The 22,976-nt window shown below is 41.7% G+C and overlaps 1 protein-coding gene across 1 annotated transcript in view; it reads left to right on the forward strand.

Annotated features, from left to right (window-relative positions):
• Positions 1-22,976, forward strand: part of usp6nl (USP6 N-terminal like) — a 64,728-nt gene that overhangs the window by 2,120 nt on the left and 39,632 nt on the right. Inside the window, exon 2 of the mRNA XM_040036062.1 lies at positions 19,834-19,907. Within this exon, the coding sequence (XP_039891996.1) occupies positions 19,834-19,907 (74 nt within the window). The remainder of the gene's footprint in view (positions 1-19,833; positions 19,908-22,976) is intronic.

The raw sequence follows: 22,976 nt of genomic DNA on the forward strand, positions 1-22,976 counted from the left end.
TCTGTTGCTGTGGGACGTGTGTGTGTGTGTGTGTGTGTGTGTGTGTGTGTGTGTGTGTGTGTGTGTGTGTGTGTGTGTGTGTGTGTGTGTGTGTGTGTGTGTGTGTGTGTGTGTGTGTGTGTGTGTGTCACGGCTTCATTTCTCTGGTGTGCACTGAATAATGAAGCATGGTGCTCTGAGTAATGGAACACTATCTGACCACTGACCCGGTCCTGTCTCCTGGTTGGATGCCACCCTGTGCGATCTGTGATCGCCACTATTGCAAACAGGAGACGTTTTTTTTATTGTCGTAGCCACAGGTTTGCCCGAGCTCTTTGCCCCTGCAGGAGGAGGAAAGGCACAGCTTGTCGCTTCAGTGCTTCTCGAATAAAAAAATAAGCTTCTGTTTGTTACTGTGGGGAAATTTGCATAAATTTAATGAGAAGTTAATGGGCAGTTTAATCGACACTTGTTGCAGGTTTCTTCAAAATGTAATCTTTTTTTTTTTAGAAATACTGTTATTTATTTATTTTTTGCACCTGCTAAATTCTATGTTCATGTACTTGATATCAGCTTTCACCTGACTCTTTCTGATTTGCCTCATGTTGTTATTCCACTTGTGCAAATGTAGAAACCTTTATGTGCTTGAAGCCACTGTTAACCACTGGATGTACCTGCTCTAGCAGCCAGGATATATTTGATTTAAAAGGCTTGAATTCAGGTAGGAAATGCTTTGTCTCCTGCCAGCTGGCATTCATAACAGCTTCAATTTATCAACTGGCCCCACTAGGACACTTGTGTAGGGCCAATTAAAGCACACAAGGAAGCGCTGCAGCATGGGTTGCATTGGGGGGGCAATATTTTAGGACTTGGGTCCCAAATCATTGGTCAGAAAAGATCGATGGAGACAGATGTTACATTCTCCAGCACGCAGGTGCTTTATTTTTGGTCACTGGACAAGGTCATTTACTAGTTTAACTCCTGGTTGTTACGTTTCTTCCATTTTCTTTTCGTTAATGCAGACAATGCACTGGGAAGTTGGCAGGTTAAAGAGATAATATCCAATCACATGGTATTAGTTAATTTATGAATAGGTATTCTATAATATTATTATCTGAAGGTCTCATTGTCTGGAAATACACATAACTGTCTGTACTTTTGTGCTGTTATTCCTTCATCACTGTGAAGGGACAGCTTTTCCACAACATATATGTGAAGTCCAGCTCATTAAGGGAACTTTGAGCTGTTTTTAATGACTGAAATACTTCTGTGGACACTCTTTTTCTTTTTTGAGAGGAACGTGTCCAGCATGGGAGCAATAGGGATTTCTCAAAGAATGAATTGCTGTAACAGAGGTGGCATAAACGGGGTTACAGACTTATCACATCGTTTTGTGTTATTGTTTGTATTGAATCTACCTAAATATCATTATCACATCTGAGAGTGTCTTCTGGTTCAGAATGAGCCTTTGGGGGGTGACTATGCTCAGCAATGAGCCTGATACAGAAACGTCGATGACTTCCAGACCATTTTATAAACGAGAGCTTCTGCTCTGCTTGAGGAAAAGAGAAGAAGTTGGGGGGAAAAAATTGAATAAAAAATAAATATTTTATTACAGTACTGTGTTTGGGGTGGAGAGTGGTGGGGGTGGCTTCAAAGGTGGCTAAAGTGTGAGAAAAAGCACTGCACCCCATCCCCTTTCTCTACTTTCTCTAATTGAGCTGCATTTGTCAAATTCAAAATCCAGTCCAACGTCGACAACCATGAAGATAACTTTTTTTTGTCTTCTTCTTTTAAAGAATGATAATATTTTTTAATGACTGCCCATTAACAATCCACACTTTCCATTTGGCTGTCATCTTTATCTCGGTCTATCGGCCCTGCAGACGAATTCACCTTGGCTCCTCTCGCAGCCTGAATCAGTGCAGGCAGATTTAGCACGACGGCCTCCAGCAGATACAGGACACACAAATTCACACACTCGCTGCAGTTCTGTGCAGACTGGGAGGAGTGGTGAGTGGGGATAAGGTGCGAGGTGCCAGCAGATGTTGTTGAGCTCCTCGGCTGGATAGCGCGATGGCATGAGTGTGAGATAACAGAATATCTGATAATTTGCCCAGCTCCCTGTCAGCTTTGCAGGATCAAAACCACATGTACTTGTGAGGAAGCATCAGATTGTGTGTGTGTGTGTGTGTGTGTGTGTGTGTGTGTGTGTGTGTGTGTGTGTGTGTGCCACATTTCTGAGCATGCTCAGTGGTTCCTGCCACATCAAAAAACAATACATGTCATGTTCATTTTAATAAAGTAATGTCTTAGTTTTAGGAGAAAGAGCACTCGTAAACCTGCAGTTTTGAACACTTTTCCTTGGAGACAACTTAAAGTGAGCTGTTAGGGCTGCAAGCACCGTGTTTAGTGGTTAATCAGCAGCTAATTTCTTTACCAGTTTTTCATTTGCTTCATAGCACAAGACCAAGTATAACAGCACATCCACACACATTGGGCGATCGTGGCTCAAGAGTTGGGCGTTCGTCTTGTAATCGGAAGGTTGCCGGTTCGAGCCCGGCTCCGACAGTCTCGGTCGTTGTGTCCTTGGGCAAGACACTTCACCCGTTGCCTACTGGTGGTGGTCAGAGGGCCCGGTGGCGCCAGTGTCCGGCAGCCTCGCCTCTGTCAGTGCGCCCCAGGGTGGCTGTGGCTACACTGTAGCTTGCCATCACCAGTGTGTGAATGTGTGTGTGAATGGGTGGATGATTGTGTATAGTGTAAAGCGCTTTGAGGTCCTTAGGACCAAGTAAAGCGCTATACAAATACAGACCATTTACCATATTCCACAAATCATTTAAATAGCTGCTCTTATTACCTGTAGAATAAGTTAACTAGATGCCTCTAGAAGAAGGGAAGAAACCTCTGGATAAATGAGATGGAGTGCAGGGATCAGAGGTCAGTAGGGGATCTGATGGCAGTGTAAGTTTGCAAAATGTAACTTGAAGGAGGCCGACTGTAGCTGAGTCTACGATCTGGTGACTCGAAGATGTCTAGTAAATAAGACAGGAGTTGCAGTAGATGATTAGATTATTAGAAGGCCTGACCCCAGCATACCTGAAGCCTCTCCTGAAATTGGAAATCAACACTGAGAGAAAAGTAGAGCCCAGACTGAAGCAGCTGACCTGAGAAGGTGTAAGGCAGTGGGAGGGGAGGGCCTCCTGTGGCTCAGATTGAGTGGGTTCAGGTTAATTTATTGGTTGATTGATCTTGTTGGTGGGTCCATGTTTTAACTACTTGTTTGCTTTATATACAAGATAAACAGAATATCTCCGTCTTATAATCAAAGCCAGCGTGAAAGTGCCTGAAACATTTATTCTTTCTAATGGCCAGCAGGGGGTGACTTCTCTAAAAAATCAAGTTACAAAACAACTATAGAAATCTATGGGCAACTGGTCCTGCTTCTCTCTTCATCTCTGACCTCAGTAAACACTTTTCAAATGAGATTATGGTCTTAATCACTAGTGTATAAGCCTGACTTCTGAACAACTGAAGGTTGTTGGTTCCATTATTTAGAAGAGCCACTCCCAAAAGTCTGGGCCGCAGCCCTCTGTACTGTATTTCATCCTGAACTCATCAACAGTAGGAAATATAATGGAGCAGGTGCCAGAAGAAAAGTTGCCGAAAAACTTGAACTTGACAAGGGTCTTAAGTCATAGGACAGAAAATTCTTGGAAAACTTTGTTAAACTTTTCTGGGAAGGAAATCCGTTTATATTGATTTAGGTCTGCAACAGCCTGCGGGAGGTCCAAGGCCTCAACCTGGGCTCTCATTCAGTCCACACTAGAGTAAAATTACTTGGGGATCTCATTATCAGGTAGGAATTTACCCATGAGTTTGCGTTATGTGCAGTTCATTCATACAGGACAAACAAGGTCTGTGTGTCAGTCCCATTTGGCCAAATGCGTCCAGAGAGGCGGAACTGTCCGGCTCTCACTAAAACCTTGGAGAAATGTGTTAGCTTTCCACTGTGCATGAATTATCCCCTCCACTTATTCCACAAAAGAGCACAAAAGTGCCCTGTGCACACAGAGCTTCCCTCTGCAGCAGCGCTTATCTACTGCTGTTATTGAGAAGAGGGAGGGGGGATTTACAGCAAATCTAAAGCAAGACTGCAGCCTGCTCCTGGTCAACACCATCAGTAGCTCACTGCATTATTCAGCAACCTTCATACTCTTCCTCTCACTCTCTCTTTCTTTCAGTCGAGGGAAAAAGAAAAAAGAAAACCTGGTTCATTCACATATTCAAATTCTTCACCAGGAGCATCAGACAAGGACACTTCTTGGTGTTTTGCATACCAGGAACACCATCTGTAGGCATTTTGTGCGTGTTTGCATGGCTACGTGTGTGTTTTATATTTATTCTAGACTGGAGCTTTAAGAAAACTACTACACGCTGTTAAGCTAAGAAGGGACTGGCAGATAGTCCAGACCCAGCGGGTGTTGGGCTAAAGCTGACCGCTGACAATCACATTGCAGCAGAAGGACTAATTGCCTGCCTGTCGTCAAAAAGGGCAGATCTGCAGCACACTTCATAGCACCGCTGTCGACTCTCTTGGCAGAACAGTGCAGAGTTTAGCCTCAGACAGTGGAGTCATTTAAACGTTGAGGCTTGTTGTATTTTTCACGGCTTGTGTCAGATTCAGTCGGCCGTATTGATCGCTGCTTTTGGTGCTTCACACCTTCTCTTATTAAATTATGTATCAAGTGATGCAACAGGCCTTCAGATATTACTGAGGCTGGGCTATTACGAGGGAGGTGTTTGACTGAGTATACATTATATAGTGCTGCATAACTATACCTGATTATAACAGGAGCTTTTTGCAAAAACCAATGTAGGTTGCAGATGAGAATAGTGAAGCTGGTGCTTGATAATTGCCAGAATCTTCTGTAGCTACACAAAGAAGTTTGGTTGACGTATGTAGGAAAATGGCACATGGCTTCATTGCTCTGACTTCAGCTTCCTTCAGTTTATGGGCTGAATGAGAAGACCAAACAAACGATCCACTCTCAGATGTCACATCAGGAAGAATTCATGATATTCAGTGCATTTGAACTCACTCATTCACTCATTTGAACTGAATGCACAAGCAGGTAGCAACATCTGGGACTGAATAATGGAGCCAGTGTGGAAGTACTATAAACTGCAGTTCCTCTAATAGTAGAGGCTGGCTCCAAAAGTGATTCAATCTTCATAGTCTCCTGTGTTATAATGTCCAACATTTTATGAAAACTCTTCAATGGCTGATTTTGTATAATTTAATTTAATAATCCATTTGGTTACTAAAGTTTAGGACGTGGCCTTTCATGACCTGAGACAGGGCTCTGTATTTATAGCTAGACGTCCGCTTGGCTATTTTATCACACTAAACTGAAACTTTTAGAGCATCATAATGGAATTGCAAACAATATGACTTTTGTTGGGACTCAACCCCTCCCAATAAGGTTGTGTTTCGGTTTCAGTGAGTGAAAATTTAGTATCTCATCAGATTGTTACTCTTGTAACAATTACTCGTTATTACAGTGTTGATAACGAGTCTCCAGCCTGTAAGCGTCCAGTGTTCCTCGGTTTCTCAGCCAGATCTGCCCTCTCCCTCATTTGTCACATCCAGTTTCACTTCACGCCCAACTTGAACTTGATTGCTGTCCTCTTCAGGGTAGTCTTACCTCCAGCTGTATTTGGATCACTCACTGAAAGACCCGTTTGAATTTCTTACCTGTGCACGTTAGTAATTTTTCCCTGAACTTTAAACTTGTGCAGACCAACCTTAATCCTGAGTTGCATCACTGTGGATAACAGTGATGCAACTCATGCTACGACTTGTGCTTCAATTTAAAGACCATTCAGAATATTCCCAAGTTGATGAATCATGTGTTTGTTAGCCCACATTACCCCTTTGCTTCCAAATTCCAAAGGCATCTGGGGAAGAACATTTGGACCAAACAACCTGGACTGTGCTGGAAGCCTTTTTTGTCTGCAAAAATTTACTTACCACCTACCCTGCTCACCAGATTTGGCTCCATGCAACGCAGTGGAGGTCGTCAAGCATTCGTCCCAAATGCTCACATGCACACAGTCACATTCAGATCGAGGGTAAGACATCAGGAGCTCTGGTAGTGGTGTATTGCTGCACAAGCATCCAACCCTGAAGGGAATGGCTGTGTAGTTTCGATATTAATTTCATTTTAGTTTATTTTATTATTATTATTATTATTATTTTAATAGGTGCAGTCTCTAAACTTTTTGATGGTACCTCTTATACCCATTTTATAACTAAATCTTGGATCCTTTAAACCTGTCTGGGTTTCTGCATCATTTCTGTCAACAGGTCCGACCTCTTGGTCCTAATGTTCCCACCCGCCTTGTCCTCTGTCACGGTGCTGGATCCGTTTCCGTTCATGCTAACAGACTTTAGCAATCTGGCTTCATCAGGTTTCAATACTGCTTACAGTCATGCTTCTCTACACAGAAACGGTTGCTCTTTTGCTCTAAAGTATGCTTAAAAAAAATAAATACATAAAATGTGGTCAGCTTTCATTTCCTCTGTCCTCCTTGGGATCAGGAAGCCACACTGCTTTGAAGCCCAAAGCTGTGCTTATAATTGAAGGCAGTGTGAATACTCCAAACCACAGAAGCATCTTTTCTATCGTTTGTCATCTCCACATGCTGACTGTTAGAGGATGACAGATAATTAAGTCAGCTTGGTGGGATATATCCTGTAAATCAGCCGCAGTCTCCTGTTTATGCACAATTTAAATCCACTGGGGTTCAGTTTGTCCAGCTGAATGGGTAATAATACTCCAGCGTAACGCAGCACCGAAGTCAATCCAACCTTAATAGTTGTGTAAAGGCAGTAAAAAGAATTGAGTATGTGTGTATTTGTGTGTAGTCTCTTTGCATGCCAGAGAAATAAGGAAATGCTCTGTAACGAGTGAGGAAGTTGTGCTGGTAGCCTTTGAGGAACAGTGATTTGAGTCACTTTCCCTGAACTACTGTTGGAGCTTCATTCATCTTCCTGCTCATCTGAGTGCATTTATTTTGCTCCTATTATGTGAGAAATGCAGCTTTAAAGTATTTTGCATTAAAAAAATAAGTGATCGGAAATGAGTGCATGTTTTAAAAAAAGAGGAGGGAAAACAGCCGCCTGATTGTTACTCTCCTGAGGTAGTTTGACAGGCCTGTATTTAGCTCTCGCTGCCTCTGATCTGCACCGCATTTAGTCTCTTTGAACAAAAATGATGGCGTGCGGTTCTTTTACAGGCTCCTGTTGGCTGATAGACGCCTAATTCACCTTGTGGTAACTTGCAAGTCTGCAAATCTGCCACTGCTGCATGCAAATTTAAAAAAAGAAGCCTTTGAGCTCGGTATTAATAAACTTAAGATGGTATTAGTTAGCATTTAGTTCTTCTGGGTCAGTGGGATTATTGCTTTACAAATGGGCTTTGATATGGGTTAAATGATATATATTGATGTAATTGTATGTAGATTATTAAAAGTTTTAAATATCATAATTTTTTTTTTTAAAAAGGAAAGAAATCATGAATAAAATGAGTAAATAATCGACTCTCAGGCTGCCCTGCAGGAGGCTGCTTGTTCCGCTTGTAGGTTACTGCAGCTGTTCTCAAATAAAGTCAACACCTGGCACTTCACTGCATTCAGACTTACTTTGTATTTGTGGTACAAATGAGTCTGCCCTCATGTGAAAGCACCTGTTGGCTCTGCATAGCTCGTTGTCTTATCGTATCAGTGGCCGATCACAGTGAAAGTCCAGCAAATGAAGCCAAACTGAAAAACTGCTCTCCTTTCTAGATCCTAAATCTATCTTTTCTGTTCTTGAGTGCAGCACAGAGCACCAGTCTGCTTAGCCAGCATTACCCAGCATGCCTTTAGTGCAATGTTATAAACCTGCGGTTATCAGTAGCTGTGGCTCAGGAGGAAGAGCAGGTTGTCATCCAGTCTGCTTGCTAAAATATCCTTAGGCAAGATCCTGAACTGCAAGCTGCTCCTGATGCGTTCTCCGGAGTGTGAATGTGTGTGAGTGTTAGATGGAAAGCCCTAGAAGAAAGAGTTTCTATAAATGTGTGTGAGAATGAGGCTTGTAGTCAGAGTACGGTGTGCTATATAAGAACCAGTCTGTTTAGCACACATTGTCTGCTTCACGGGTTATTGTGTGGTGTGAGGTCTGACCTGTTATAAATTGTCTTTTATCGTATAATAAGGATCAGCAGTTAGAAGGATGCACAGTCTCTCAATCCACTCCACTCCACAGTGACATGAATTTTTAAACCAGAAAAAAATACTGCAAAGTAGTTGCTACGTTCTCCAGGGGATTTGTGGGCAAGCAACAAAAGGAACGAGTCCTTCTATTGTATCGCTGAAGAGTCTACTCACCAGTGATACTCTTATTGCTTTTCAAGAATATGGGTCCAATAAAACTCTATCGTAAGTTTGTTTTTTTTTCTTCAAGTACTCTAAATGAAATCTAAATGTAAAGATTTTGCAAGTTTTATTTTCCTTTGCAGATAAAACTGTATATTTGACTGCATGTTGTTCAGATATTTTTATTGAAAGTGTGTGTTGTGTGAGCCTGGTGACTAGATCAGTCCTCAAGATAGTTCCAGTACAACTGCGCTGCAAACACACACAGTTAGGATGAAACTACACGACTGAACTTGGGATTATTTTTCAGAGTAGTGACACGTCATGAGTCATCGTGAGCGTTCTCTCGTATGTTTTGTGTTTTACTTGCTGCTTGATGGTAGTTTTGGCTGACAGCACCAGGCTCACCCACCAAACTGCCTGATCTCACATACAGACTGGAGACAGGAAACAGATAGGGGTTAAAGGTCACGTGTTCCATCCCTTTTTTAACAAGGTGATGTGAGCCTCACGTTTCTTAGTTTTTTGAGTTTCAGCTCAGTGATGTTTGCAACAGGCCTGGCTTTTGTGTGGTTCAAATGCTCGTTTGTAGCATTTGAGATTACGGATGATATTTTGTTTATGAACCTACATGCATACCTCTTATATTAGTCAGTATTCAGTTGGCTAACACTGCCACTGTTTTATGGTTTGTTCCACTTTATAGGAAGGTAGGGCTAGCTGTAGCTTTCTTTCTTTCATGGTGACTGTCAAGTCGGATTATAACCACCAAGAAACAACCAATGACAGAAAGAATCCCTTGATAAAAAGATGGTTTCCAGGTAGACTGTGCAAGACATTGTCCACAGAACTGCAGTATTCAGCCATTATTTTAATTCTTTCTGATATTTATACATGTAGATACAATAAACGGAGAACTTCTTGACTTCTTTGGATGTTGTTTAATTGATCTGTGTCTGATTGGCTCAATGTGTTTCCTGTTTAAATGGCAGCTGTATTCACGACCCTGATGACCTCTAAATGATGTTGTAAAGTCGATTTAAATGTACTTTTGATTTATTTACTTTGGGTTTGTTTCCAGTTCTGTATCTGAGGACACGAGCTTTGTTTCAAAGATTTCAGTGCTGATATACTTCAGTGTAAATAAGACTGAGATTGTAGTTTCATGGTGTAAATCTGTATATTTGTCTTTTTAACATTCAAAAGCAGAGTAACCCTTTAAAGAGAGATGAGCTTGCAGACAACGCAGAGGAGCTGAAAGCTGTACAGCCCCACCCACTCGTTTCTATCAGTGACCCCAGAGCTGCAGAAGTGATAACAGCCCTTCAGTCCCATCACAAACACACACTTCCTGTAACGATGCCACACACAGATAGAGCTGAGATGACACTTCTCTTTCTTTCTTTTAGTTTGTTGATCATTTTTTCTTTTTTCTTGATCATTTTCATGTTTTTATCTTTCTTTTTCCTTTTTCTTTCGTTCACATTTTTGATCTTTGTCTTTATTTCAGTTTTTCTTTCTCTATCGATCTTTCTGTCTCTTTCCTTCTTCTTGATTTTTCTGTCTTTCTTTTGATCTTTTACTTTGATCTTTTGCTTCTCTCCTTTCTTCCTGATCTTTCTTTCACACTTTGTCTTTCTCTTTCCCTTTCTTCATGTTTCCTTTACTTTTTTCTTGAACTTTCTTTCTCTTTGTTCTTTTCTTCACATTTGTGATCTTTGTCTTTACTTCAGTTTTTCGTTCATTGTGTTTCTTTCTTTTAAGCATTCTTTCTTCTTTCATTCCTCTCTGATCTTTCCTTTTTTACTTTTTCTGACTTTCTTCACATTCTTGATCTTTCACGCTTTCCCTTTCTTGAGCGTTCTTCTTCTCTTGCGTTGCCTTTTTTTTTGCTTGCGTTGCCTGTCGCTCGTTTCCCCAGCACCGCCCTGCCTCTCATCTTCGATACGCCACATCATAAGACCCGTCATGGTACATCACGTCCATTTCATAATGAAGTTTTAATGGAAACTGTTTATCATCATACTGCCATTGTCTGTCTCTCTCACTTTTTCCCAGCTTGCACACCCCATGCTCTCTGTCTCCCAGAAGCAGCACAGCAAAACCTTTACACACATTTTTGCTTCATTAATAAAACATTGCTTTGTCATGAGCGGTAAGAGTTTGAGTTTTACAAGTACATTTTGTAATCCTACGTGGAATTGAAAGAATTCCTCTGATTCACATTTTATTTTTGTGATGTTTGGAAAATCTGTGAAAGTTTCGTCGGCTGTCTGGAAACAGCGATTCCCTCTGTCCTTTTTCTCTCCCTCTCTATGATGTGCTGAATAGAGCTTGTTGTTGTTGTGTTGTTGTATTTGGGTGGAGAATGTTGTGAGTGGGAACGGCTCACTCCTGAAGTCAGATTTCTCTGTCCGAGTCTGTCTGTCTGTCTGTGAAACAAACGGCAGCATTGTGACAGCAGCAGCAGCAGCGGCTCTGATCTCACTTCTCTTTGCTGCTCGCTCATATTTCCTCTCTTTCTGGAGCACTGGGTAGTGACAGTGATGGGATGAGGTAGTGTATGTTATCTCTTGGTGTTTTGGACTTGGCTGAACCGTGACCGATGCGGACTAAAGCTCGCTCGGACGATCCACAGGATGTCTTGAAAAGAGGTAAAAGAAGTCAATTGTGGAGTTCCACTCAGTTTCTCTGTGTTGTTGGCATGTACATAGATGGTATGTGAGGGACATTCTAGCCGGGTGCCTTATGATTAGTATTTTTGGTCTAAATGGATCATATAAATTAATATTAAACTGGTCTGTTGGCTCACAATGTCCTGCTGACGTGGTTTTAATTCAGAGCGTTTTGTGATTTTTACACCAGTGATTGCAATGACTGCCAGATAATCATCTCCTTTCCAAATGCAAAATCCAGTGAAAGTTTAAATATTGGTCATAGATTCTGACAATATATCTGTATGTACGTTTTTCTTTTTCTTTTCTTTTTTAAGACTTCCAAAGTTAATCAGAAACTTGACACTCTCACTGTACTGTATGTAGGCCACTACACTACGGAGGACCAAAGCTGCTAAAATTATATATATATATATATATATGTATAAATATATAAATAAGTAAATAAATGGGTTGGTCAATAGGCTAGCGTGCAATTAAATAGTTGCCGTTTTTGTTGTTGGCCTTTATTTAGCCATTAACCTAATGGCATACTGCATTGTTTTCTTTTTTGATTTCATGATTTGTACTTAAATAGAAAAAGCACTTACTATATCTGTAATTTCTTTCACGTGTATATATTTTATATGATGAAACTGGGCTAACTTTTTGCCATCCATACAGACTGTGTGTTTAGTGAACTCGTGCTAATATTACAGTTCATTAGGATCTAACAGCTAAGACCAACTTTACACCATGCAACTTTTCAAATGATTTCAGTGTCACAGACAAATGTCAGATGTTTGTCCATCATCTTGATCATATGGTCTTGTAAAAAGTCAATCAGAGGTTTCTTATATCAGTCTTTTTCACATTTGGATTTGATGTCAGTCCTGACGAATTACTAGCATAGCTAGCATGCAGGAAGGTAGCAGCAAAGGGTCGACAGCTTTTGCCAAAAAGTTTCTGCTCCATTTTTCAAGACCTGCTATCCTTCGAAGTTTTCCACCAGAATGCATGTAAATAATTTCCTGGACGGCTCGGTGGGCTCTGCAAAGTCTTAAAAACCGATTTATGACACAATCCCAGTTGATGTGAGCAAGCGCCAGGTTCTGGCTCTTTCTTTCTAATTCCTTTCAAAGTCTTCTAGTGCACAGGAGGCATGTGAAGTGTTACACAGACTGGTGACACTTTGCACACAAACAGCAAATGATGTCACCGCACTTAGTAGAAGATAAGCAAGTGCAGACATTTAACAGTAAACTGTCATGTGCCACTTCCAAATATAAAGCCCTGACAGCGGAATGATAACAATGTGTGCTGATAGTGGATTGTGAGGTACTGTGGACTGTCTGCTGATAAATGTGTGAGCCTTCTTACATGAAGGTGCTACAAATTAAATGACTTTGACAAAAAACTTTTTTCTCCTTTTTTTGGCTTTGTTGAAACAAGCAGAATTTTAACTTCTCCTTTATCTTAGCTGAGAATGTGCCACGGGTAATGTGGGAGTTAATTATTTGTCTGTAAGTCTGGTTGGAGTCTGTGATTATTGGTTGCTGGGTGTCATTCAGAGGTTTGTGTCACGTTCCTGCAGTTGCGTTGAGGTTGGAAATGAAGACTGGGTGAGGCAGATGATTGTTTTGGAGGCACAGTAATAACACATGCTTCTCTAAAGTTGCCTCATCTGTTTGTTGTGAAGTGGGGAAACTTGTTTCGTGAGTGTGCTGAGTTGCGTTACTGATGCATTACTTACCTAAAAGAGCCGCTTGTTTCAATCGAACGTTAAGTAGCATTAATATTGTGAAATTGTGGCTCCATAGTGTAGCCATTTACACATTTGTCTAACAAGTGAAAGCTTCAGGAGGAGACTGAAATCCCTTTGGGTGAAAAGATCTGCCAAATCAAACATGCGGAGCTGCCCGATGTGGCGACCCCTTGTAAATAAGGGAGTGGCTGGAAGTACCGGCACAGCTTGCAAACATTCAATATTAGATGTGGCTTTCATGGGAAAATTAGTGATGCAACAACAGAACAATGTGTTGCAATAATAATCATGTTTTTTAACACTTACACAAGTGTTTGATCTGTAAAATGTTTATTGTAAGTGCTAAAAACCAAGTTACAGTCACAGCCAGTCACTCGTTATACAGTTTTTTCTCTGAATTCGGACTTTTTTTCAGAATTCTGGAGAAGAAGAAGAAGAAGAAGAAAAGAAACGTGCCCATTTTTAATTTTTTTTTTTCCCGGTGGCCCTAATCCACTTCCGTACACAGACTGCCTTGTAATAATAAAAAGGAAAATTTTTGTTAAATGACAGAATATTTCCTGTTCTTGCTCTAAACCCACTGTAATTGCGGTGCCTTATGTAAAGCACAAGTCACTCAGATAAATTTGCAGCAATTAACTTTTGGGGAATTTAGATCTTATGCACAAGTTATAAATGCAAAAGTTCATCTTTCAGTGAAGAAAAATGTGCAAAAGTGTGTTTTAAAAGTGTACAGACGTGCAGCTTTTCAACCTAAAAATCGACGCGCAGAGGCTGCCTCATCTTTTTAAATGTCAGGCTGCCGCAAACTTTCAAAAGGCCGAACAGTTACAGAAGTGAAAACCCTCCGGAGTTGAAATCTCTGCAGTAAAACGTCCAGCTCACCTTTACTGGAATATACTCAGTACAAGACTTTACTCCTGCTTTGAATTGATATTTATATCACAGATGAGGGGATCATTGGTTTGCATTGTTTTTAACACATTTTGCATGTTTAGCAAGCACACAGTGAACATGCAGGTCTGAATACAGGTCACACGTGGCCGTCAGCTTCAAAACGAAGCGTGAGCACCGAAACAAAAGGTGGGAAATTAGTTCTTCTCCAATCAAGCCTGTCCTCTTTTATCATAGTTCTTATAATTATTCCTTTTTCTGAACAGATAGCATCTATGAGAGGGTAAGAGATGCACTGACAATGGGTGGAAGAGCAGCAAAGAGCTTTAACAGGCGAGGACTCCTTAAGATAAAAACAAAGAGGGCTCATTACAGCAGCCAAAAGAGGGCTGAGAGAACAAGAAAGACCGTGGTTATGCTTGTCATGTTTTACATTGTCAGGGCTGGTCTTTAACAGCAAGTGATAAAGAGGAAGAAAAACAAAAATACTCTCCACAACACTTCCTGTCACATGGTTAGAGCGGCTCCTAGAGGAATTATCAATTGGAGGCTTCATCCTTGCATCTGCTCTTAAATTTCTCTTAAATATACATGTAGTCAGTCAAAGCCGGGGCTCGTTGCTTACACCTGTTTACGTTATTTCAAGTAAATGTTCCTGCTCCATATGTGCATCTTAAAATCTTCTAAAAGAGCTGTGCATGATTAAGAGTTCAAAATGTGAATTTTTATCTTGTGCCAAACCTTGGTGCAGACCCTTAGTGGATCCACAGACTGAAAGAAACCTCTTGGGCTACGGTTGGGCCATTTGTGTGCCTTACATGGTCATATTAGGCATGTTCATTTCCAGTGACATCACACAGAGCTCAAAGCAGGAAAAAGTGTCTGAAACTGAGTTTTCACATCAGTTTGAACCTGACCTCGATATTTAAAACCTTGGCCATGTTCAATATAGTAGAACACGGCAAAGTGTTCTATATGACAGGAAATGACCTCCGGCACGGTCGCCCTTCCCTGACCTTGGTTCTGCTGGAGGTTTCTTCCAGTTAAAAGTGAGTTTTTCCTTCCCACTGTCATCAGTTGCTCAATTGTATTATTGTAGGGTGTTTACCTTACGGATATATACAGCACCTTGAGGTGATTACTGTTATGATTTGGTGCTATATAAATAAATTAAAATAAGGAAAAACAGAAAAGGTCTTCTTTAAAGAATATTAACGTCTTAGGTTGTAGTCCAAGAAACAGCCGTTTACTCTGATTCTCTGTTGCTCCTGAACATTTGTCATTTGTCAAGCAATTCAAATTTCTCGGCATGATTCTTTGGCAGCAGGGGACCCCTTCCTAATGAAAGTCTGTCAGAAGGGTTAGCAGCACCTGAAGCCAGCATTAAATCTGTTTCTCTGTTAAAGCTTTTATATTCCCCCAAACCACCGTGGAGTCGTTCTTTCACATACCTGATGTGCTCAATATGCTGATGCAAGAGGCTTTAGGGCTGCAAGATTACATTATAGCAGAAAATGCCGTGTGAGCTTCCTGCCTGAGAACTGCACTCACCTGTTCAGTGGTAAACCCCACAGGGGGGAAGTGGTACCTAACTTCCTGAATACTTCATGAGGTGTCCAGTTGTCATGTGTGAACACTTCTGAGTGCTGACACCAGTTCACTCCTGAATGCATCGTGCAGAGCAGGAGTGAAGGGCAGAGGTGGGGACGGGGTAGCGCCCGGCTGGGAGGTGACGGGCGAGGACATTTTAGTCACAGCGGGGCAGGGACGGTTAGACGGAGCCTCGTCGGCCTCGCCGCTGGGGTCTGACTGGCAAATTAGAGAGCGGGAGGTTGAAGGTCAGCTCCGTGGGGGGGGCTGTAGTGTGGAAAGAAGGATAAAGGGCAGTGGCAGGAGCGAGGAAAATCCCACCCCCAAATGTATAATTGCTGTTTTGATGCTCCCTCAATGTTTGTTCCTGTTTATCTTATTTCTACTTCACAAGCTACTCTGTTTTCTTTTTTCTGGTGCTTTATTTTGCCAAACCAGTTTGGATAAACTACAAGGATAAACACAAGATGAACGTCTACACATCACAGATAATTGAAGTTACTTGAGTTTGAGGCTTCTGTCCATTTAAAGCAGCTGAAGTGACTTTAGTCAGTGTTTTCATGTGTGTGCATGAAGCAGTTGATTTAAATAATCAAAGCCCATCAAGCTCAGAGGGGATTTATCTTCTCTTTTAGCTTATTTTGCAGCACTTTTTTGTACTGCTCACTCTCTCCAGTCTGATCAGACTCAGGGATCGTGCTCAAGGGATTTTAAAAACACATAGTGTTATCATTTAGATGCTTAATTACTATTAAATAACCATATTAACCTGATGTAAAGTAGATGAGCCAGAGCTCTTGCGCTGGAATTTCTGCATATTTAGCGTTATTCCTCGGTTTTCTTTTCTTTTATTGGACATGGATATTTCTATTTCAAAGGTTTGGTTTGGCACATGCAGGTTTGTGTCATAATTTGGCAAAATTAGTAGAAGTTTGACTTCCCCACAATTAAATTTGCAATAAAGTTCCTAATTTGAGTCACCATTTCTCCAGCTGATGACCATGGTGTGCAGCATGTCAAAGTCATCTTTGGAGGCTCATTATCAAACATATTTCAAGAGTCCTAACATGAAATGCCACATAAACTCTGAGTCTTCTACAAATGGCCATAAACCCTCTGGAGCAAGTCAAGAGCTCCTTGGTTGCAAATAAAAACATAGACCCGATCTCCGTCACAGACGCTGGAGTGATCCTTAAAGCATGAAAAGGGCTCTAATTGCATTTATCTAAAGTCAGACCGCTGTGGAATACTAATATGGCTGTGAGGGTCTCAAAGTTGGGGCTTAGCTTTAGTGCAAAGAAAAGACTGAATCCCATTTCCTCCCCAATTCCTCCCCCGCTCACTATGGGAACCGCAGGGCCTCTCGGGCAGGATTTCCCAGCAGAAAAAGACTTTACTGTATTTGTTTATTTGCCCCAGACAGTTTGCCTTGCTGTGTACGAACGTCTCTTCCCCCATCCCCTCGCTCGCGGTGTCTTCTCCTGCAGAGTGCTCTTGGCAGCCCACAGCCACATGCCTTTCACTGACACACACCATCCTGTCATAAAAATGCCAGCCGGCTCAATAAGGAGAATGTTTGTTCGCAGCGTTTTGGAATTCCCGTCTTGCCTTTCCTCCAGTTGAACCCCAGAGACCTTGAGAGGAAGTTGGAGAATGACTGGAGTCAAATAAAGAGCTGCAAAGGGCTGAAAAGCTGGCAGAATAAGGATCATCATCACTGACTGCTGGGGGTTCAGTGGAAAAGGGTTAAAGAGGGCAAAAGCCAGCAGTTTGAGATTTGAGGTTTTTATAGCTGACTGTATTATTTTCATACTTCTTATTGTTTTTCGTCATTAAAAGATCAGGCGTTGGAGGGCCAGACTGCATTTACTGTCAGCTGCAAGTTCTTGTAGCTTTGGAAATGCCTCAACTTTCCCTCTTGTGTCATCGTCTGGTCAAATTCCAAATGTTTCCGATCCATATATTTGTGAGTCTCAGAAAGTTGACTCTGTTCACCAGCACGTTGTGTTTTGAGCAGGAGAAGCGTTTCGTCACTCAACCAAGTGACTTCTTCAGTCTCAGCTGACTGCAGGTTTCCCCAACCTTATAAACAGTGCATCTGCATAATGACTGAAGCTAGCACCTACTGCCTAACAGTTAACTTTGTGGGATTTCCTTATCTGGGTGATTGAGCATGCATCAAGGCAAGTCTCTAGATTAAGCTTTACTCGCAACTCATCAGATATGAATGCTTCTAAGCAAATGGAAATCCTATAAAGGAAGAGCTGTACAGGCCTGATTGCATGTTAAGAGACTTGATCTGAAATGTAGCGTGCAGCCTAACCCCAACCCCGCTGGGGTTCATCAGTGACCTGGCAGATGTTATAAGGTGGAGGATCTTTTTGTGTCTCACTAAAAGGCACAGAGTAACTTTTAAGCCTCAATTTTCAGCATGCATTGTTATTTTCTGTGCAGATTTTCTTTTCCCAGACCTACCTGAGCATCTTTGGTGCACAAACTGACACTAAAACACAAACAGAAACCAGTGATTTATGTCACTGCCACCACTTCTGCTTCCTAATGCTGTCTTCATCGCCCTTTTATGGCGCTGATTACCTCTCTGAAACCGTGCTCTGTACCGAAGCTGAGAGACGCCTGATGTTGACAGAATCTCAGTATTTGGCGCCGTGGAGTTAGCAGTGAACACACTGAAGGCTTTTCAGGCCTTGGGGTGATTTTACGGTTTACCAGCCAAAGGTTTATTGAACTCTTTTCTCCATAAAGACGACATTTGATGACCTCCTCTGCACCCTTGGCACTTCAGTATAGGTATAAAAATGTGGTTTGACGACCATTCGAGTAGATTCTGGGTTTTTTCCAGAGTTCAGGTGAGTTCAGAAAAGAGCTTTAAAAACCTTCTAAAATGATTTCATCGCTTGTTATTTTTCACCCATTTGACATCCATCTTTGGATCTCTAAGGTTATCTTGATCTTGAGAGCTGGGAGAGCGTAGTGTAGATGTTCAACAGGCTTCAGGATGTACCTTGTAAGCATTTTGTCCTCCTAGGTGGTCATTTTATGCTAAATTCAGAGGGCTCCATGCCTGCTACTTCCCCTTCCCACTTCCAGGTATTGCTCACTACAAGGCTTCATTACTACATGCTGCACACCAGATTCAACCTAAACACAATGTGACTCCAATTTAGAGCTTTGTTAGCACACATCCAGTGTTTGGTTGTCTCTCGCAGCTAAATCAGGAAGTATGTGTGTAAACTGCTGTTGGAAATGCAGATTTACAATCACAGAGTAGTGAGGTGTGTGCGTGTTTGTGTGTTATCGGTGTGTGTGTGAGAGGATAAACACATTTAACACTCACACAATGTGACGCGTAGGCTGGGAAAACACTGGAAACCTTTCTGTGGCGCGGTGACGTCCTCGCCACGGCAGCTGTCAGTTTAAAGCAGCCACACACACACACACACAGACACACACACACCGCCTGAGGTCAGACTGACACGCTGGACGTGCCGCACTGAAGCGTTTCCTTCTGACTGGTTTGAAGAGTGTGTGTTGAAAAGGGTGTGTGCGTTCTCCACGTCAGCTCTTGGCACACTCCGAGGGAGCCGGAATAACACACAGCACGTCTGTGATGACAGGATAATCAGATGTGTGTGCGCCCCAGGGCTGAGTTTAGCTAGCAGCAGCGACAGTTACAACACCTAAGAAAACTTACAGGAGGCCCATTACTGCCATGGTTTTCAAGGAACTCCTGCATAAAATGTAGTGTAGCAAAAATCACATATTCTGATTGTCGAGGGTTAGAATAAGTTTATCTCGAGTGTCCTCCCAAAACGGTCCGTCAACCAAATCGGTTTGAAGTAGAGGCCCTCTACTTCAAACTGTTCCCTGCATCATGTGTTACACCACTAAAGTAAAGAGACAGGGAAAAGGAAATAAAAGAGATCACAGGGATCAAAAAACCACCCTCATCAACCTCCATCACCCCCAGAGGAGAAGCAGGGAGAGGGGAGTTAAAGAGCTGCTAGATACTGTTAGGTTGGGTTAGTAAAAATGGCTGGGTCAGGGGTTCTGGTTGTGGTCATCCCAAGAGGGTTACATAAAGCAAAATAGCTCATTAGAACAGAATATAATAAAACAGCATTGCTTCATGAGGTAAAAATGACTCAAAATAAGCAAAAATCTAAATGAAGTACTATAAAAACTGAGTATAATACCATCAAGTGGCTCTATGAAGAAAAACAGGACATCTAATATACATACTAAATAACACAATTTAAACAAAAGTGGTTCAGAAACATCTTTTGAAAACCGGGATTGCAAATGTGTTTAAATGAAGTGCAAAATATAACCCGACCTCTCTTAATGTGGCTTTTTTTTCTTTTGCTGAATTTATCCTAAAATAATAGCAGTGTATATATTAATATCCAGCAAACCTTTATTCTAAGTTGCTGTTGCTGAACTTGCTTATGCTCAACGCCCAATCATCTTCTCTCCTCTCTCCTCCCCTCCCCTCTTTTGTTGTCTCTCCAGCGTCTGATACCGAGCAGGATGCAGCGGTGAAACTTGACCAGGAGCGGGCTGAGATAGTCGCCAAATATGACAAGGTACGGCGAACGCTTCCTTCCGTCAGTGTGAAAGCACACAGAAGCTTTGGTGAAGCGGAAAACCCACAGCAATTACTTTTTTTTTTTCTCCCTCCTGTGGTCATCCGAAGCCAAATTCCAGCCACTCAGTCATGCTGAGACTCCACCAAACTTCATAACGCTGTGGTGAAATCCCTCCATAAATCACTGCCTTATTGCCCGTGAAACACAATAATAACAGCGTGTCGTGTGCACAATGTGCCGCCGTGTGATTTAATCATTTTCATAAATTTCAAAAGGCTGTCATTACTGCGCAAGAGCCACATTTCAGATGCAGCATTCTCAGTGAAAATTAACATGCAAATTATACATCTAAAAGCCACCGTTGTCTTTCCAGTGTGTGTGTGTTCAGTGGGTCGTGCGTTATCTGTGTTAGAGGGGCAGAGAACGACAAAAATCCCTCCTGCAGGCCTGAAGGTTTAATAGAAAAGGGAGGAAGCGGATTCGAGTGGTTACTCATTAGACTAAATGAGTGGGTTAATGTGATGTCATGGGCATGGAATGATTTTATTGACTGGGATCCAGAGGTGGCAGTTCCTTCATCCCAAAGCACTTGAATCAGGGGCGTCAAACACGAGATCCACCAATGAATCCCGTGTGGTCCACTGGGTAGCTTTGCAAAGTGGGAAAATTGAATTAAATTTAGTAAATAAATTTAATTTGTTAAATAAAGTGCACAGAAACCCACCGCAGGGATGCCAGCATCACTACACAGGAGTGAAAATGTCTGCAGATGTGCACTTTTTCCAGATCTGAAGTAGTTTGGATCATAAAGTTGCTGGTATCTTGATCTGTTGTGATCCATAAATTGTAATGTGCAGTGACTGAAGGGTGAATATGGCAAATTAGGCACTGCTGGAAAAAGTACTTACTTTGATTTCTTGTCCAGCCCACTACAGATCAAACCAGGCCGAATGGGGCTCTTGAAACTGAAGAGTTTGACAGCATACGGTGCTGTGCAAAACCCTCAGTTTCTTTATATGTTGCACCCAAGTAGTAAGACTTTTTAGTAGTTAGTTTTCAAAGCGGTCTTGAGCAAAGTTTTTCTTTGGACATTGGCTGCTTTTTCACTCATTTTCACTCCAGTTCTTTGTTGTTTAATCAACTAAACACTGACCTATGAATCATTCAAGCATTAAAAAGGCATCTAACCAAAGGGATGAACCAGTGTTCTGTCTGTTCATGACAAACTTTGCAAAGAACCTATTTTAAATTGTGTCTTTAGGCACTTTGCTACTAGCAGCCTGTCACCAAAACAGATAATTTCTTCCCAAACCTTAAATTTAGGCTATAAAACATGCCAAAGACTGGATTAAACACAGGAATAACAAAGTTCTTTGGGAATAAAGTAGTTCCCAAAGAATTATTAGCTGAAAACCTGACATGTCTGTGTTTGGTGTGCAGTGTGTCCTTAAAGAATTTCAGAAACAGGACAAGTGGATTACAAATGATCGTATGATTATGAATGGCCTCATTTTTCAGCATGACTCCAAACACGCCGCCAATGCAGGAAGAGCAAACCTGGAACATATCAGTCATCAGTGTGTTGTGTCTCCATGTGTGTTTATACACATTTGAATAAATCAATGCACTAATTTCCCATTTTTCTAACAAAATATGAAGAAGGCGGGATTTCTGAAAGCTTTTTAACAGTGTTATGTCTTTATGAAACCAGCCTTTGCTTGTTTACAGGGAGTGCAGAATTATTAGGCAAGTTGTATTTTTGAGGAATAATTTTATTATTGAACAACAACCATGTTCTCAATGAACCCAAAAAACTCATTAATATCAAAGCTGAATGTTTTTGGAAGTAGTTTTTAGTTTTAGCTGTTTTAGGGGGATATCTGTGTGTGCAGGTGACTATTACTGTGCATAATTATTAGGCAACTTAACAAAAAACAAATATATACCCATTTCAATTATTTATTTTTACCAGTGAAACCAATATAACATCTCCACATTCACAAATATACATTTCTGACATTCAAAAACAAAACAAAAACAAATCAGTGACCAATATAGCCACCTTTCTTTGCAAGGACACTCAAAAGCCTGCCATCCATGGATTCTGTCAGTGTTTTGATCTGTTCACCATCAACATTGCGTGCAGCAGCAACCACAGCCTCCCAGACACTGTTCAGAGAGGTGTACTGTTTTCCCTCCTTGTAAATCTCACATTTGATGATGGACCACAGGTTCTCAATGGGGTTCAGATCAGGTGAACAAGGTGGCCATGTCATTAGTTTTTCTTCTTTTATACCCTTTCTTGCCAGCCACGCTGTGGAGTACTTGGACGCGTGTGATGGAGCATTGTCCTGCATGAAAATCATGTTTTTCTTGAAGGATGCAGACTTCTTCCTGTACCACTGCTTGAAGAAGGTGTCTTCCAGAAACTGGCAGTAGGACTGGGAGTTGCGCTTGACTCCATCCTCAACCCGAAAAGGCCCCACAAGCTCATCTTTGATGATACCAGCCCAAACCAGTACTCCACCTCCACCTTGCTGGCGTCTGAGTCGGACTGGAGCTCTCTGCCCTTTACCAATCCATCCACGGGCCCATCCATCTGGCCCATCAAGACTCACTCTCATTTCATCAGTCCAGAAAACCTTAGAAAAATCAGTCTTGAGATATTTCTTGGCCCAGTCTTGACGTTTCAGCTTGTGTGTCTTGTTCAGTGGTGGTCGTCTTTCAGCCTTTCTTACCTTGGCCATGTCTCTGAGTATTGCACACCTTGTGTTTTTGGGCACTCCAGTGATGTTGCAGCTCTGAAATATGGCCAAACTGGTGGCAAGTGGCATCTTGGCAGCTGCACGCTTGACTTTTCTCAGTTCATGGGCAGTTATTTTGCGCCTTGGTTTTTCCACACGCTTCTTGCGACCCTGTTGACTATTTTGAATGAAACGCTTGATTGTTCGATGATCACGCTTCAGAAGCTTTGCAATTTTGAGACTGCTGCATCCCTCTGCAAGATATCTCACTATTTTTGACTTTTCTGAGCCTGTCAAGTCCTTCTTTTGACCCATTTTGCCA

Source organism: Simochromis diagramma, unplaced genomic scaffold (genome assembly GCF_900408965.1).
Source record: "Simochromis diagramma unplaced genomic scaffold, fSimDia1.1 OVJJ01000816.1, whole genome shotgun sequence".
NCBI classification, from domain to species: domain Eukaryota; kingdom Metazoa; phylum Chordata; class Actinopteri; order Cichliformes; family Cichlidae; genus Simochromis; species Simochromis diagramma.